Here is a 17,743-nt window from a genome sequence, read left to right as displayed (position 1 = left end):
ATAGCAATGTTATTTATTATTATTATTATGTCATGGCTTATTTAAAGGAGTTCTGCTTTTGTCTTTCTTTTTATTTCACACATGATAAAACACAGTCACAACCACCATTACTGAAGAATTTCTAACCCTCCACCCCTCTTTCTCTCTCAATAACTTCTATATTGAATAAGGTTTAGGTTAAGCTTCCACTGTGCAGAAGTTATTGATTATTTGATAATTTTGCATCACAGCACCCACTCACCTTAGACTGTGGTAATACTGTATTTAACTATCACATACTCACTGCATGTAGGTGACGTATGCATCACCTCTGTCCAGAAGAAGCGACAGAGGACAGCTAACTTAGAAATATTCTGATAGTTTAATTAAAGACTTATCAGGTAACAACTCACTTTACCATTTTTACTTTAAAAGCTTTCATACTTCTTATCTGAATGAACATTCAATTTAGTTAAGGAAATGAACTTAGTGATATAAAGGCAGAATCAGGAAAAAGAAAAGTCAAAAATAAAAACATTAGACTACATTGCCTCTATCATTTTAAGTTAAAACACTGACTTTGGAATAAATTTTAAAATAATATATAGTTTCTTTGTCCATGAATCAATGAACAGATAAGTCATTTTTTCACAAAATGTTTTTCATCTCAGGATTCAAAAGTCCCAGCTATTTCCAGTTAAAGCAGCATCTGTTGCTTTGCCAGTTTCCACAGAGATGAGCTCGTGTTGATTTTCATCACATTTGTTCAAGTCTGGAATCTGGTTAAAACATGCAAACAGTTGCATTGCAAGTTAAGAGGCGCAATCAGATAGTATCTTTTCACCTGCATTTATTTTGATTCAAATGACATTTGTAATTACGATTCCAAGCATGGATTATTTTTAAATAATTTGGCTGGGAACAGGAATATCATAAGTTAAAGCCTTCAAGAAGGAAGAATACTATGATATATAATGTTCTTAGAAAACATAGTTATGTTTACATTAAATCATCTCTTGGATTCTGTATTCTATTTTTTTTTTCAACATCGTTTTGGATGTTACTTATTTGGGATAATTGTAAAAAGAAGTAGTTTATCAATTATGTCTTAGCACATTGTCTAAACTGCAGACTGACCATCATAGACATTTTCCTGTTATTCAGTTTATAATGTCATTATCCAGATGTTGATTGTACATTAATATTCTGAGGTGAAACCAGATTTTTAAAAAATGATGTTGTTGAATTGGAAATTTCTGATATTTGTGTTAGTTAGTTCAGTCTCTCAGTCGTGTCCGACTCTTTGTTACACCATGAATCGCAGCACGCCAGGCCTCCCTGTCCATCACCAACTCCCAGAGTTTACCCAAACTCATGTCCATTGAGTCAGTGATGCCATCCAGCCATCTCATCCTCTGTCATCCCCTTCTCCTCCTGCCCCCAATCCCTCCCAGCATCAGAGTCTTTTCCAATGAGTCAACTCTTCGCATGAGGTGGCCAAAGTACTGGAGTTTCAGCTTTAGCAGCATTCCTTCCAAAGAATACCCAGGTCCAATCTCTTTTAGAATGGACTGGTTGGAACTCCTTGCAGTCCAAGGGACTCTCAAGAGTCTTCTCCAACACCACAGTTCAAAAGCATCAATTCTTTGGTGCTCAGCTTTCTTCACTGTCCAACTCTCACATCCATACATGACCACTGGAAAAACCATGGTCTTGACTAGATGGGCCTTGGTTGGCAAAGTAATGTCTCTGCTTTTGAATATGCAATCTAGGTTGGTCATAACTTTCTTTCAAAGGGGTAAGCATCTTTCAATTTCATGGCTGCAATCACCATCTGCAGTGAATTTGGAGCCCCCAAAATAAAGAAGTGTGACACTGTTTCCCCATCTATTTCCCATGAAGTGATGGGACTGGATGCATGATCTTTGTTTTCTGAATGTTGAGCTTTAAGTCAACTTTCTCACTCTCCTCTTTCACTTTGATCAAGAGGCTTTTTAGTTCCTCTTCACTTTCTGCCATAAGGGTGGTGGTATCTGCATATCTGAGGTTACTGATATTTCTCCCGGCAATCTTGATTCCAGCTTGTGCTTCTTCCAGCCCAGTGTTTCTCATGATGTACCCTGCATAGAAGTTAAATAAGCAGGGTGACAATATACAGCCTTGACGTCCTCCTTTTCCTATAGGAACCAGTCTGTTGTTCCATGTCCAGTTCTAACCGTTGCTTCCTGACCTGCTATAGGTTTCTCAAGCAGCAGGTCAGGTGGTCTGGTATTCCCCTCTCTTTCAGAATTTTCCACAATTTATTGTGATCCACACAGTCAAAGGCTTTGGCATAGTCAATAAAGCAGAAATAGATGTTTTTCTGGAACTCTCTTGCTTTTTGAACGATCCAGTGGATGTTGGCAATTTGATATCTGGTTCTTCTGCCTTTTCTAAAACCAGCTTGAACATCAGGAAGTTCACGGTTCACATATTGCTGAAACCTGGCTTGGAGAATTTTGAGCATTACTTTACTAGCGTGTGAGATGAGTGCAATTGTGCGGTAGTTTGAGCATTCTTTGGCATTGCCTTTCTTTGGGATTGGAATGAAAACTGACCTTTTCCAGTCCTGTGGCCACTGCTGAGTTATCCAAATTTGCTGGCATATTGAGTGCAGCATTTTCACAGAATCATCTTTCAGGATTTGGAATAGCTCAAATGGAATTCCATCACCTCCACTAGCTTTGTTCACAGTGATGCTTTCTCCTTCGTATTTGAATGAGATCCTTGCTGGGTGCAATAATCTGGGCTGTAGGCTATTTTCTTTCATCACTTTAAGTATGTCTTGCCATTCCCTCCTGGCTTGAAGAGTTTCTATTGAAAGATCAGCTGTTATCCTTATGGGAATTCCCTTGTGTGTTATTTGTTGTTTTTCCCTTGCTGCTTTTAATATTTGTTCTTTGTGTTTGATCTTTGTTAATTTGATTAATATGTGTCTTGGGGTGTTTCGCCTTGGGTTTATCCTGTTTGGGACTCTCTGGGTTTCTTGGACTTGGGTGATTATTTCCTTCCCCATTTTAGGGAAGTTTTCAACTATTATCTCTTCAAGTATTTTCTCATGGTCTTTCTTTTTGTCTTCTTCTTCTGGGACCCCTATGATTCGAATGTTGTAGCATTTAATATTGTCCTGGAGGTCTCTGAGATTGTCCTCATTTCTTTTAATTCGTTTTTCTTTTATCCTCTCTGATTCATTTATTTCTACCATTCTATCTTTAATTCACTAATCCTATCTTCTGCCTCTGTTATTCTACTATTTGTTGCCTCCAGAGTGTTTTTAATTTCATTTATTGCATTATTCATTGTATATTGACTCTCTTTTATTTCTTCTAGGTCCTTGTTAAACCTTTCTTGCATCTTCTCAATCTTTGTCTCCAAGCTATTTATCTGTGATTCCATTTTGTTTTCAAGATTTTGGATCAATTTCACTGTCATTATTTGGAATTCTTTATCAGGTAGATTCCCTATCTCTTCCTCTTTTGTTTGGTTTGGTGGGCATTTATCCTGTTCCTTTATCCGCTGGGTATTCCTCTGTCTCTTCATCTTGTTTAAATTGCTGAGTTTGGAGTGTCCTTTCTGTATTCTGGCAGTTTGTGGAGTTCTCTTTATTGTGGCGTTTCCTCGCTCTGTGTGGGTTTGTACAGGTGGCTTATCAAGGTTTCTTGGTTAGGGAAGCTTGTGTCGGTGTTCTGGTGGGTGGAGCTGTATTTCTTCTCTCTGGAGTGCAATGAAATGTCCAGTAATGAGTTATGGGATGTCTATGGTTTTGGGGTGACTTTGGGCTGCCTGTATCTTGGAGCTCAGGGCTGTGTTCCTTGCTGCTGGAGAATTTGCTTGGTATGTCTTGCCCTGAAACTTGTTTCACCCAGAGAGGTTTACAGCGTTATATGGAGAAGAGTGAGGAGGGAATTAGAGGTGACCCGAATGAGATGAGGTGGAATCAATAGAGGAGAGAGTGGGCTATTCAGTAATCTCTTCATTATGTGCACTCCACAACTGGACCGCTCAGAGTTGTTCACAGAGTTATACAGAGAAGAGAAGAAGGAGGAAGGTGGCAGAGGTGGCCAGGAGGATAAATGGGGGGAATGAAAAGGAGGGAGACAGATCCAGCCAGTAATCAGTTCCCTAAGTGTTCTCCACCGTCTGGAACACACAGAAATTCACAGAGTTGGGTAGAGTAGAGAGGGGTTAGGGAGGAGACACAGGTGACCTGGTGGAGAAAAAGGAGAGTCCAAAGGGAGAGAGAGCAGTTAAGCCAGTAATCTCGCTCCCTAGTGAAAAATGGGTACTGAAAATTGGGTTCTTAAAGGTACAAAATTGGTAACAAATACATAAAAGCAAAAATTAAAAATCTAGAGTAGAGTTTGGAATTTTAAAAATACAATGTTAAAGAAAAGAAGAAGGAAAAGAAAGAGAGAAAAAACGAACAAACAAAAACAAACAAGGCCGCGAAAATTATAAAGAAAATATAGGTACAAAATTGGTAACTAATACCAAAAAGCAAAAGTTAAAAATCTAGAGTAGAGTTTGGAATTTCAAAAATACAATGTTAAAAAAAGAAGAAGAAAAAGAAAGAGAGAAAAAAAAAAAAACAAGAACAAACAAAGTCGCGTAAATTATAAAAAAAAAATACCGGTACAAAATTGATAACAAATACCAAAAAGCATAAATTAAAAATCTAGAGTAGAGTTTGGAATTTCAGATATACAATGTTATTTAAAAGAAGAAGAGAAAGAAACAGAGAAAAAGAAAAAGAAAAAAGAAAAAAGGGTCACAGAAATTATAAAAAAAAAAAAAAAAACTATAGGTACAAAATTGATAATAAATACCAAAAAGCTAAAATTAAAAATCTGGAGTAGAGTTTGGAATTTCAAAAATACAATGTTAAAGAAAAGAAGGAAAAAAAAGAAAAAAAAAAGGTCAAAAAAATTATAAAAAAATATATATATATGAAGTTTGCTTTAAAAAAAAATAGGGTCTTCTTTTTTTTTTTTGCAAAGTTATCGGTTATAAAAGTGGAAATTAAAGGAATAATAGAAGACTTAAAATTTTTTTTAATTAAAAAAAATAATTAAAAAAAAAAAAGAGAATGATCGTACAAATAGTAAAAATATATCTAGGACTTTCTCTGGTTTTGTTGTGAGTATTGTGGGTTCAGTTCATTTTTGGCTAGTTCCTTGGTCTGACTTATATTTCTCAAGATCTATAGGCCCTTCTTATGTAGTTGCTAGTAACCACAGGGTTTTAATCTATTGCCTGTAGCTTCCAAGGCATTTCCCTCTGTTATAGCTTCTTCTGTTTGCTGGTCTCTTCAGTGTCTGGTTTCCGCCCTGACACAAAGGGGATGGTGGAGGACACTTTTTTTGTTTTTTTTAGGCTCACTTGTTCAGTCACGCTGAGGGGAGGTAGGGAGGGATGCTGCAAACAAATAACACTGGCGTGTGCTCGCAGTACCTCAGCCACACTGGGTCTGTCCCCCGTTCACGGCGCGTGTAGCCTCTCTTCCCACACTGCTCAGGCTCTAGGTTGCTCTGCCGGGAACCATCCGCGGCCGGCCCTGGGCTGCCTGTACTTCCCAGGTCCAAGCCGCTCAGGTTCAGGCACTCAGGTAGTCCTCAGAGGCGCATACTCTCGGTTGGGCCTGTGTTTTGTGCCCTTCCCAGATCCGAGCAGTTTAGGTGATGAGGTGTTTGGCGCACGCGATTGCTGCGACTTATCGCCTCCCCGCCGCTCAGTTATCTAGGTGTGCACTGGCACACCTTCTCAGGCAGATGTTGACTGTCCAGACCCCCAAGAAGTTTTAGTTAGCAAAGAAGCCTGCTTACAGTTTTATAGATAATGTCTCTCTGGGGCTGCGATTGTCCCCTTCCGGCTCTGGCTGCCTATCACCGGAGGGGGATGGTCTGCCGCTGGCTTTCTCTGTTCAGTCCTTTGTTCCGTGCGCGGGCCTGGCGGTGTCATAGGTTAGGGCTGGCTTTTCGCATGGTAGATATTCCACAGTCTGGTTTGCTAGCACAAATTATTTCCCTCAGATAGCGCTAGGGGTATTCAGGCCAGATTCTTGTGATGCAGCCCGCGCCGCGCCTCCCTGCCCAGCCCCTGCTTGCTAATGGCGATTGCAGGCATCTGCACTGCTTCTCCACTGGGGGAGTTACCATAGGGCTTGCAATGTGTGGGTTTTAATTGTTTATTTATTTTTCCTCCCTGTTATATTGCCCTCTGTGCTTCCAAGGCTCGGCACAGATTAGGCAGTGAGAAGGTTTCCTGGTGTTTGGAAACTTCTCTCTTTTTAAGACTCCCTTCCCGAGACGGAACTCTGTCCCCTCCCTCTTTTGTTCCTTTTTTTTTGTCTTTTATATTTTTTCCTACCTCCTTTCGAAGACTTGGGTTGCTTTTCTGGGTGCCTGATGTCCTCTGCCAGCATTCAGAAGTTGTTTTGTGGAATTTACTTGGTGTTTAAATGTTCTTTTGATGAATTTGTGGGGGAGAAAGTGTTCTCCCTGTCCTACTCCTCCGCCATCTTAGTTTGAAAACCCATAGTGATGCTTTCTAAGGCCCACTTGACTTCACATTCCAGGATGTCTGGCTCTAGGTGAGTGATCACACCATCATGATTATCTTGGTTGTGAAGGTCTTTTTTGTATAGGTCTTCTTTGTATTCTTGCCACCTCTTCTTAATATCTTCTGCTTCTGTTAGGTCCATACCATTTCTGTCCTTTATAGAGCTCATCTTTGCATGAAATGTTCCCTTGGTATCTCTAATTTTCTTGAAGAGATCTCTAGTCTTTCCCATTCTGTTGTTTTCCTCTATTTCTTTGCATTGATCGCTGAAGAAGGCTTTCTTATCTCTTCTTGCTATTCTTTGGAACTCTGCATTCAGATGCTTATATCTTTCATTTTCTCCTTTGTTTTTTGCTTCTCTTCTTTTCACAGCTATTTGTAAGGCCTCCCCAGACAGCTGTTTTGCTTTTTTGCATTTCTTTTCCATGGAGATGGTCTTGATCCCTGTCTCCTGTACAATGTTATGAACCTCCATCCATAGTTCATCAGGCACTCTATCTATCAGATCTAGTCCCTTAAATCTATTTCTCACTTCCACTGTATAATCATAAGGGATTTTATTTAGGTCATACCTGAATGGTCTAGTAGTTTTCCCTACTTTCTTCAATTTAAGTCTGGATTTGGCAATAAGGAGTTCATGATCTGAGCCTCAGTCAGCTCCCAGTCTTGTTTTTGCTGACTGTATAGAGCTTCTCCAATCTTTGGCTGCAAAGAATATAATCAATCTGATTTTGGTGTTGACCATCTGGTGATGTCCATGTGTAGAGTCTTCTCTTGTGTTGTTGGAAGAGGGTGTTTGCTATGACCACTGTGTTCTCTTGGCAAAACTCTATTAGTCTTTGCCCTGCTTCATTCCGTATTTCAAGGCCAAATTTGCCTGTTACTCCAGGTGTTTCTTGACTTCCTACTTTTGCATTCCAGTCCCCTATAATGAAAAGGACATCTTTTTTGGGTGTTAGTTCTAAAAGGTCTTGTAGGTCTTCATAGAATTGTTCAACTTCAGCTTCTTCAGCGTTACTGGTTGGGGCATAGGCTTGGATTACTGTGATATTGAATGGTTTGCCTTGGAAACGAACAGAGATCATTCTGTCGTTTTTGAGATTGCATCCAAGTACTGCATTTCAGACTCTTTTGTTAACCATGATGGCTACTCCATTTCTTCTAAGGGATTCCTGTCCACAGTAGTAGATATAATGGTCATCTGAGTTAAATTCACCCATTCCAGTCCATTTTAGTTCGCTGATTCCTAGAATGTCAACGTTCATTCTTGCCATCTCCTGTTTTGACCACTTCCAATTTGCCTTGATTCATGGACCTGACATTCCAGGTTCCTATGCAATATTGCTCTTTACAGCATTGGACCTTGATTCTATCACCAGTCACATCCACAACGGGGTATTGATTTTGCTTTGGCTCCATCCCTTCATTCTTTCTGGAGTTATTTCTCCACTGATCTCCAGTAGCATATTGGGCACCTACTGACCTGGGGAGTTCCTCTTTTAGTAACCTATCTTTTTGCCTTTTCATACTGTTCATGGGTTCTCAAGGCAAGAATACTGAAGTGGTTTGCCATTCCATTCTCTAGTGGACAACATTCTGTCAGACCTTTCCACCATGACCCGCCAAGGAACAGAAGAAGAACAGACAAAGGTTAAAGTGCTGGCAAATGTCCTTCATTACCAAAGTTTATAGTGGATTGTAGTCAGTTACCTTGTCAAGGCCTTTTTAGTATACTGCAAGTTTTCACTCTTAGTCTCCTCTGCTATTCTAGATAATTAGGTGGAAAATGTTGAGAAACCCTAAAAATTGGGAAGATGAGTAATATATCTTTTTCTGCATTTTAAATATTTCAGATATTTAATTCACCATTTCAAAAGAAAATTGCGGTGTGATGCCTAGCAATTTTTAAGTAAATTTCCTATATTACTGCTGCTGCTAAGTCACTTCAGTCATGTCCGACTCTGTGCGACCCCATAGACGGCAGCCCACCAGGCTCCCCTGTCCCTGGGATTCTCCAGGCAAGAACACTGGAGTGGGTTGCCATTTCCTTCTCCAGTACATGAAACTGAAAAGTGAAAGTGAATTCGCTCAGTCATGTCTGACTCTTCATGACCCCCTGGACTGCAGCCTACCAGGCTCCTCTGTCCATGGGATTTTCCAGGCAAGAGTACTGGAGTGGGGTGCCATTGCCTTCTCCGTTCTATATTACTAATATGGGACAAATTACTAATATGTCAAAATTGTCCAGTTATAATAATGATTTATCACTAATGTCTAGGAAAAACATAAAAACAAAGGATTACCCACAGAATGATTTAAAATAAATAGTTATGATAGAGCAATGTCTAATACCAAGCACTGTTTTAGACACTTCACTTATCTCAAACTCTCAATAGCTCAGAGGATACTGTTATCCTTATACGTAGAAGAGTAAACTGAAGCTCAGAGAGCTTTGAGTGATTTCTACAAGCTGTTTAGTAGTGTATTAGGAAGCCAAATTTATATATTTTTCAATTATATAAAGATGTTGCCTCACAAGTATTAGTTCCCTATGGAAGGAAGTAAAGTCAACTTCATGTAGTAGAATAAAATTACCACCGTTTTTTTTTTCAGTCAGAATTAACCACCGGCATTTTAGTAACAAAGCTTACAGGTATTTTTATGCAAACAAATATCTGAAATTGAAATACCTGTTTCCATTGTAGATGTCACATCACCCTTATCAGTCCTGTTTCCTCAAAGTGAAATCTTTACAAGATTTTATTTCCCTATTTTTTTCTTTCCATTTAAGTTTCTCTCTCTGATTTCTGATAACTTCATAATAAACAACTCAGGGTAGGCATTGAGGATCAGCAATGCTGTATATTATAATAAGTAATGGAGACAGAATTTTGATTTTTTTAATTTCATAGACCTTTCCTAATGTTAAAAAAGGGTCACTAAATATGGGCTTAGATGATGATAGGAATCAAATTTTGTTTCAGTATGTACTCTGTTGTTAGAAATAATCAAACAAAGTTCATGATATGAATTTACTTCAGCTGTTAATATATACATGCATTTATAGTGATCAAAGGACAAGCACACAGGTCTATGTTACAAAAATAAATACCGAGTTAGTTATAGCTGCCCTCTTGTCAGATAATCCCATCCACTATCAATTTTCAGTGGTGTGTTTTTAAAATTAAAATGAGGTTGTAAGGGAAGTACTGTCACTTAATAAGTATATATTTATAATAATTTTTCTTTAATTTAAATTAATACCCCAAACTGGAAACTTTTCATAAAGAATTCATGAGAATGATTGCTCTTAAAGAGAAATTAAAGGGTACTTTTAAACTAAACAAATAAAAGGTATTTACTCACTCACTCCAGTACTATTGCCTGGAAAATCCCATGGACGGAGGAGCCAGGTAGGCTGCAGTCCATGGGGTTGCGAAGAGTCGGACATGACTGAGCGACTTCACTTTCACTTTTCACTTTCATGCATTGGAGAAGGAAATGGCAACCCACTCCAGTGTTCTTGCCTGGAGAATCCCAGGGACAGAGGAGCCTGGTGGGCTGCCGTCTATGGGGTCGCACAGAGTCAGACATGACCGAAGGGACTTAGCAGCAGCAGCAACTCACTTTAATATTCCTATATTGATACTAATGGATAAGAACATCAGTATTTGTTTTTCTAAGTCGTTTGTTCAATATTTAAACATCTTGAAATTAAACCAAGTAGATATATCAGGAAATACATATTTTATCATTTTAAATAAGTGATGATCTATAATTTTTTGTCATGAAATATTTAGTCAGAGGCTAGAAATGTTTGAAAATACAGAATACTACTTACTGTGTGTATGTCTATAAAATGTACAAATCATTTTTAAACTATTTTGTTATTTTCACTGTACATATTTCTGGAGGTGGGAGTGCTTCCCTGGTGGTTCAGTGGTTAAGAATCCACCCACCAGTGCAGGAGACACGGGTTCTATCCCTGGTCTTAGAGGATCCCACATGCCATGGAACAACTAAGCCTGTGCACCTCAACTATTGAACCTGTGCTCAAGAGCCTGAGAACCACAGCCGCTGAGCCCACACACCACAGCCGCTGAAGACAGCATGCCCTCCACAACAAGAGAAGCCACCGCAATGAGAAACTCATGCACCACAGCTACAGAGGGGCCCCCACTCATGGCAACTAGAGGAATACCTGCATATTAACAAAGACCCAGCACAGCTTAAATAAATAAATATTTCTGGGGGCTATTCTTGATATGATAAAGATTATGAAAACTAATATTGGATCACTATTAGATATACACCATAATGGTGAGATTGATAAGTTGTTTAGAATCAGGTTCCTAACTAAAATAACAGAGACATCATGGCAAAGTAAAAACAACAACAAAAACATCAGTTAGAATAATACTGACATCTTTTCTTTTCAGCTGCCTAGATCTATGTACTAGGAGGGCAAGAAATTTAATCTGTCTGAGAACTACATTCCTTATCTTTAAAATGGACATAAGAAGATTTTCTTAGCAAGATAATATTGATGATTAGAGATAATATGGAGAGAGAGCACCTCACATAGTGCCTGAGATGGGCATTTATTTTCTACATAAGTTTCTTTAAAAGCTTTCTGGAGAAAACCAATATATTTGTCATAACAACTGATTTCCTGGTCATATAGAACTGATAATAATTATAAGATAAGATTTTGGAAGGATTTCAGTGAAGGATTTAATTTCTCTTCAATATGATTTTTGAATTATGCCTTTTATCTTCATTCTTAGTATTAGATGTGTGATTACTAGTCAGGGGGAAAAAGGAATATCTCTTTATCCAAACTATTCCAGGCTTAAACACAATAGAAATTATTTATAAAGTGGCAAAGAAAGAATAGAAATGAAAGAAGAAAAACTGTCATTACTTGTTTAAATTATACTTAACTACTGAAGAGATGCATTTTTAAAATTCATCTTTTATTTTACACTTTAATAGCCTTTAATAGAAGTCTGATAGTAAAGCTAGAGGACAGTAATGACTTTTGCAAATGATACAGAAAATTGTACCTTTTGATAAATATAAAACTGAAATCTATGGCTTTAATTTATTCATATATTTCCAATCTTCACAAAGGAATATTGAAGTTGACTGAATTAACAGTAACTCAGTCTTAACATATGATTTATGAGAACAGAGCTGAGTAAATCAGAGTAGCATAAGGTAAATGATATCCAAGCAACATAATATTAATATACAAATAGCAACATTTCACATCTTATATGCAGCATCGAGTTTCCAAAGCTTTTATACCAAGAATAGAACTTGTAACATCACAGTGGCCTAGAGTACTGATTTTATAGGTTTCTAAAACTTGAGCAAAAGTTCATTCTGGCCTTAAAGGTCCAGAAGATGGGAATCACTACAGTAACTTTACATTGTGCAACAGAAATGTTTTCAACTTTTATTCATTTAACAAATACTTGTGATGCTTATCATGCTCTCATTTATAAAAGGCAACCATTTTTAGACATTATAAGATATGTTTTACATTTCAGTGACTTCACTTTCACTTTTCCCTTTCATGCATTGGAGAAGGAAATGGCAACCCACTCCAGTGTTCTTGCCTGGAGAATCCCAGGGACGGGGGAGCCTGGTGGGCCGCCGTCTATGGGGTCGCACAGAGTCGGACACGACTGAAGCGACTTAGCAGCAGCAGCATGAGTACTTTGGGGCTCACCTGGTGAAAAAATGTGAGTGAAAGCTGACTTAAATTCAACATTCACAATATTAAGATCATGGCATCCGGTTGCATCACTTCATGGCAAATGGGTGGGGAAAAGTAGAAACAGTGACAGATTTTATTTTCTTGGGTTCCAAAATCACAGTGGATGGTGACTGCAGCCATGAAATTAAAAGATGCTTGCTCCATGGAAGGAAAGCTATGATAAACCTAGACAGCATATTAAAAAGCAGAGACCTCACTTTGCCAACAAAGTTCCGTATAATCAAAGCTATGGTTTTTCCAGTAGTCATGTACAGATGTGAGATTTGGACCATAAAAAAATCTGAGCACTGAAGAATTAATGCTTTCAAAGTGTGCTCGAGAAGACTCTTGAGAGTCTCTTGGACTGCGAGGAGATCAAACCAGTCAATCCTAGAGGAAATCAACTCTGAATATTCATTGGAAGGACTGATTGATGCTGAAGCTGAAGGTCCAATATTTTGGCCACCTGATGGGAACAGCCAAATTACTGGAAAAGGCACTGATGCTGGGAAAGATTGAAGGCAGGAGGAAAGGGCAGTGACAGAGGATGAAATGGTTAGATGGCATTACCAACTCAATGGACATGAGTTTAAGCAAAACTCAGGAGATAGAGAAGGGCAAGGAAGCCTGGCATGCTGCAGTCTGTGGGGTCACAAAGAGTTGGACACAACTTAGCGACTAAACAACAACATGAGTGATTTTATTTCGTACTCATAGCATTCCTGGGAAATAGGTATTGCTTTTTATGCTTTACTCTTCAGAAAAGGAAGCTGTACTCAGCTAAATATCCTTAAGTTTCCACAGACATAAAGTTTGGATTCAAAGTCAGGTTTGTTTGTTTCATATATCATATTGCTTCTTCAATGATGGAAAATGACTATGTGATTTTTTTTTCCACTTACCTCCTTACAGAAGAGACATACGTTATGACACTGTTCTGTGCCATTTTTACTTTTGGTTTATGATAATAAACAATTAGTAATGCTTTGGCGTACTATCCTTCAAATGTAAACACTAAATGTACCCTTCATTTTTTATGGGAAGAAAGTATATGTATCAAAGTTATTAACACCACAACTTTGAACATATTCTATGTTCAGTCTACTCAGATAAACAGTCCAGAGCTTAAATAAGAAAGCAAAATGAATTCCTTTGTGAAAAATGCCTGAACGTGTGCTTCTACTATGCCTAATTTATCAAAGACTTTCTTTTTGCTTTCAGGGATGACTTGTCAAGCTCGAACATCATACACCGAAGATGAAGTTCTCTGGGGTCATCGTTTTTTCCCTGTAATTTCCTTAGAAGAAGGATTCTTTAAAGTTGATTACTCCCAGTTCCATGCAACATTTGAAGTCCCCACCCCACCTTACAGTGTGAAAGAACAGGAGGAAATGCTCCTTATGTCATCTCCTTTAATAGCACCAGCCATAACTAACAGCAAAGAAAGACATAACTCTGTGGAATGCTTAGATGGACTTGATGACATTAGTACCAAACTTCCATCTAAGCTGCAAAAAATTACTGGAAGAGAAGACTTTCCCAAAAAACTCTTGAGAATGAGTTCTACAACTTCTGAAAAAGCCTACAGCTTGGGCGATTTGCCCATGAAACTTCAACGAATAAGTTCAGTTCCTGGCAACTCAGAAGAAAAACTGGTATCTAAAACCACCAAAATGTTGTCTGATCCCATGAGCCAATCAGTGGCTGATTTGCCACCAAAGCTTCAAAAGATGGCAGGAGGAGCAACCAGGATGGAAGGGAATCTTCCAGCAAAATTAAGAAAAATGAACTCTGATAGATTCACATAACAAAACACCCCTTCAGGCATTATTTATTGTTTGATTTAGTAATAGTCCAATATTTGGCTGATAAGGTAATCCTCTCTAAGGAGTTTGAAAGGTACATTTTTTTCTCCCAGTCATATATGCATATTTGAGAACCCTACCTTTTCAAGTATTGCTACTGCGCAGAAAGAAAATGTTGTAAAGGGAGGACATCAGAAGGAAGTTCTTAATAATGGGCATGTATTATCACATCAAGCATGCAATAATGTGCAAATTTTGCATTTAGTTTTATGGCATGATTTATATATGGTATATTTATATTGTATATTATGGAAAATGTATATATATATTTAAAGGGGTGGTACTATCCACAATATTTCTAACATATGTATTAAGCCAAACATGAGTTGATAGCTTTCAGGGTGATAAAACTATATATATATGTGTGTGTACACATAGTTTTATATATACACACACGTATATATGTACATATATATATACACACACACACACACACAGACATATATCTGATAAAATTGTGATGTTTTGTTCAAAGTTGTAGTTCTTGTGCATGTTTACTTTATTAGGCTAGGAAAGCTTCTGGCATTAATTATTAATACCAAATATTTTAGCCTTAAATTATTTGTCATTTTAAAATCTGATTTAATGTTTTCTGCTGTTTAAGGACCTGGAAGGTTTTCAATTGTACTTTATATGAGGGAGTCTCACAAGTATGTGCTACTTATGGCCCTGCAAAAATGTAACCATTATATATTTGACATGTAAATTTTGAAGGATACTAATACACTGACAATTTCTAATGATTTTTAAAAGTTGCCAGTACTGGGGAAAAAAATAAACATTGCTTATTTTGAGAGTTGGTCCTTTCCTGGACTAAAGTCTGGAAATCTCTTTGGTATATGATCTAATTTAAATATGAGCTCTGAACAAATGCTGAGTCATTGTAATAGTCAGTGGCCAAGTAATATTGAATATATTGGAATCTGTGTGAAATTGCATAATGAATGGTCCCTGTTTCAAGCTGAGTGAATTGGTAATATTTTTCACTCTTTTTCTCGAACTTTTTTCATTTTAAAAACCAATAATTAATCCTTGAGTAGACAAAACAACACAATGAAATAGATGATAGATATTTATGCATAAATTATGTATGTCTAATTGTGTCTCTCATTTTATGCCATTTTCTTGTTTGTGGCATTTGTTATAACAGGACAGATTTTTTCCTCACCTGGGCAACCTATTTTATCCCATACCTGTCACTCAATTCAGACAGAATGTTTTATACATACCTGAGAGAATTTTAAATCAGATAACTTGGAGATATTTTACCCATGTGAGTTTTTTGCTTTGTTTTGTTTCAGTAAACAATCAATTTATTGGTGTCTTGGATCTCTGGCCTACCCAAATAAGTGTAGCAGTACTATTTTTTTAACCCAAAGGTCTGATATTTATGACTCATTAATGGGAATTAAAACTATTCCTCAAAAGAACACAAGTGAAGTAAAGATTTGGAATGTAGAGATTTTAATGAAAATTTATAAGTGCTCCTTATTGGAATATCATGGACTTTCCTATAAAACTTCTTTGGGTGTTGTACTTAAAGTCTGTCCAGAATTAATCTATTTCTCCTTATAAATATGTAAATCCTTAATAGCTGGTTTGGGCTCCCACCATTTCCCCCCTTTTTAGCAATCCTTTGATGATTTTCATATTGGAAAATTATTACATCAACAATTCTGTCATTGACTACAATAATATTAATACCTTCTGGCTACCTCTGTATCAATCAAATTCTGCAGGTGCAAACATATACCAGGGAATTGTTACTGGCAAAATGATCAACTTTGGGCATCCATCCACTGTGAGTAGACCTGGTTGACCTAACCCTTTACCCCCAAATTTCTTATTTGCTGGATACAGGAAATGAAATAGTAGCAGAGCGAGAAGGGGCCCAAGGGGCACAATATATTTGTTATCAGTGGAAGACACTGCACAGATCATTTAGTCCAACCACTTAAAACTAAAAAGCCATAATTTAATTTGGAGAGTCAATTTGAGTTTGGTTTTGGTGCCAAGGGGAAAATGGGACCAAAAATAAACTCTCCAAATACATTCAATCATTCATTCAATGAAATTCTGCATGTCTTTTAAGTTCTAGGCATTTTTAGCTCCTATAGATTTGGATATGACTAAGTCAGAGGTGGTCATTGCTCATTCAAACACCACATATCAGTTGGAGAGGGGGGAGGGGAGATAAAAATAACAGTATTTCAGAGTCAAAATATCAGTTAATGGAAGGAAAGCAGACTAACACAGTGGAAAATGATTGGGTGAAATAATTGATTATTTTGGAAGGGGGAGAGGGTGATATTTAAACAGAGACCTGAATGATGAGAGAGAACCATTGTTGCCAAATTAATTTTTCTTAGTGACTGCTATTCCTTTATCTTTCCCACATACATATGGGAAAGGTATGATTTCTGCATGTAATTGCAGTTTAACTCCTGTTACTAAGTTGATCATTGGTCCCGGTTTACCCAGGAGAGTTCCAGTTTTTACTTGTTGTACCTGTGTAATTATTAATAGTACTCCCTTTCACTCTTATAATGTCTTGGTTTGGATGATATATGGTGACTCTACATTTTTGTTGAGACTATATTATGAAGTCTGATATATTTGGATAAAAATAAAGAATTGCTTTTTCTTCTCATTTTGCTGATTTTTTTGACACTGGCATTCCAAGCAAAGTCATCTCAGTTTCATATATTTCTTCCTGGAGGACTTCTTAACAAAGTTATTTCCTGTAACATTTGTTTAATCTGTACATGACAGGTCTTCCTAGCAGTGAAAAGTTACGCATTTTATTGACTGAATAAAAGGTAAATCTCTGATGTTTCCCTTTCAGGAATTTGTAAGAGCTCAAATCAAAGGGAGTAAAAGTTAACTTAAGTCAAGATAATTTTCAGCCCACCAATATGGCAACTATTGTAAAGCAAAATATAGTATTCATTGAACTGAATAATTCAACTTTAATAGAAACTAGTCCCTTTTAATGGTATTTTCATGGATAGTTCTTTCATGGTAAAATATTTCATTCTATTTATTAAAATGTAAATGAAAATACAATTCTTTTGATAATGCCTATCTTCAATTTAAATATCCTTCTCAGGAATATGTGGATACTTTTTGTAAATATATATTGAATTAAAAATTAGAATATTTTATCATTAATTATTTTTGAAAAAATTCTTATGCTGTTTTAAATTCATCCATATATGGGATTAAATACTTTGGAAAGTATTTAGTTGTGTCAGTACTCAAGAGACACTTTGTAGAAATAGGATGCAACCATAAAGTGTGATTTCTTTTGGAGGAAAAGTGAGATTATGGGGAAAGTGGTTTACATTCCATTTGAATGAAGGTTTCTACTATTTCATACCTTGAACAGAGTTCAGCTTGACAACACAGCACATCCGTGAGCTCTACTTCAGAATTTGTGCTTGAGTTATGTTGTACATATTTAAATTAGCATCAAGCTAATTGCATTGTCTGGCAAGCAGTTTATTATTATTTAAATGTGCGAGGTCATTTAGGTTAC

The 17,743-nt window shown here is 37.1% G+C and overlaps 1 protein-coding gene across 3 annotated transcripts in view; it reads left to right on the top strand.

The window, feature by feature from the left end:
• The window catches only part of KCNJ3 (potassium voltage-gated channel subfamily J member 3), a 198,220-nt gene extending 181,365 nt beyond the window's left edge, over nt 1-16,855 (top strand). Inside the window, exon 3 of one of the 3 annotated variants that reach the window (XM_027560348.1) lies at nt 13,562-16,855. In XM_027560348.1, the coding sequence (XP_027416149.1) occupies nt 13,562-14,148 (587 nt within the window). In that variant the 3' untranslated portion in view covers nt 14,149-16,855. The remainder of the gene's footprint in view (nt 1-13,561) is intronic. The other 2 variants (XM_027560359.1, XM_027560381.1) reach the window with 2 other exon arrangements.
• Nucleotides 16,856-17,743: the final 888 nt, after the last annotated feature.

Source organism: Bos indicus x Bos taurus, chromosome 2 (genome assembly GCF_003369695.1).
Source record: "Bos indicus x Bos taurus breed Angus x Brahman F1 hybrid chromosome 2, Bos_hybrid_MaternalHap_v2.0, whole genome shotgun sequence".
Classification (NCBI taxonomy): domain Eukaryota; kingdom Metazoa; phylum Chordata; class Mammalia; order Artiodactyla; family Bovidae; genus Bos; species Bos indicus x Bos taurus.
This window is presented reverse-complemented; position numbering and strand designations above follow the sequence as displayed.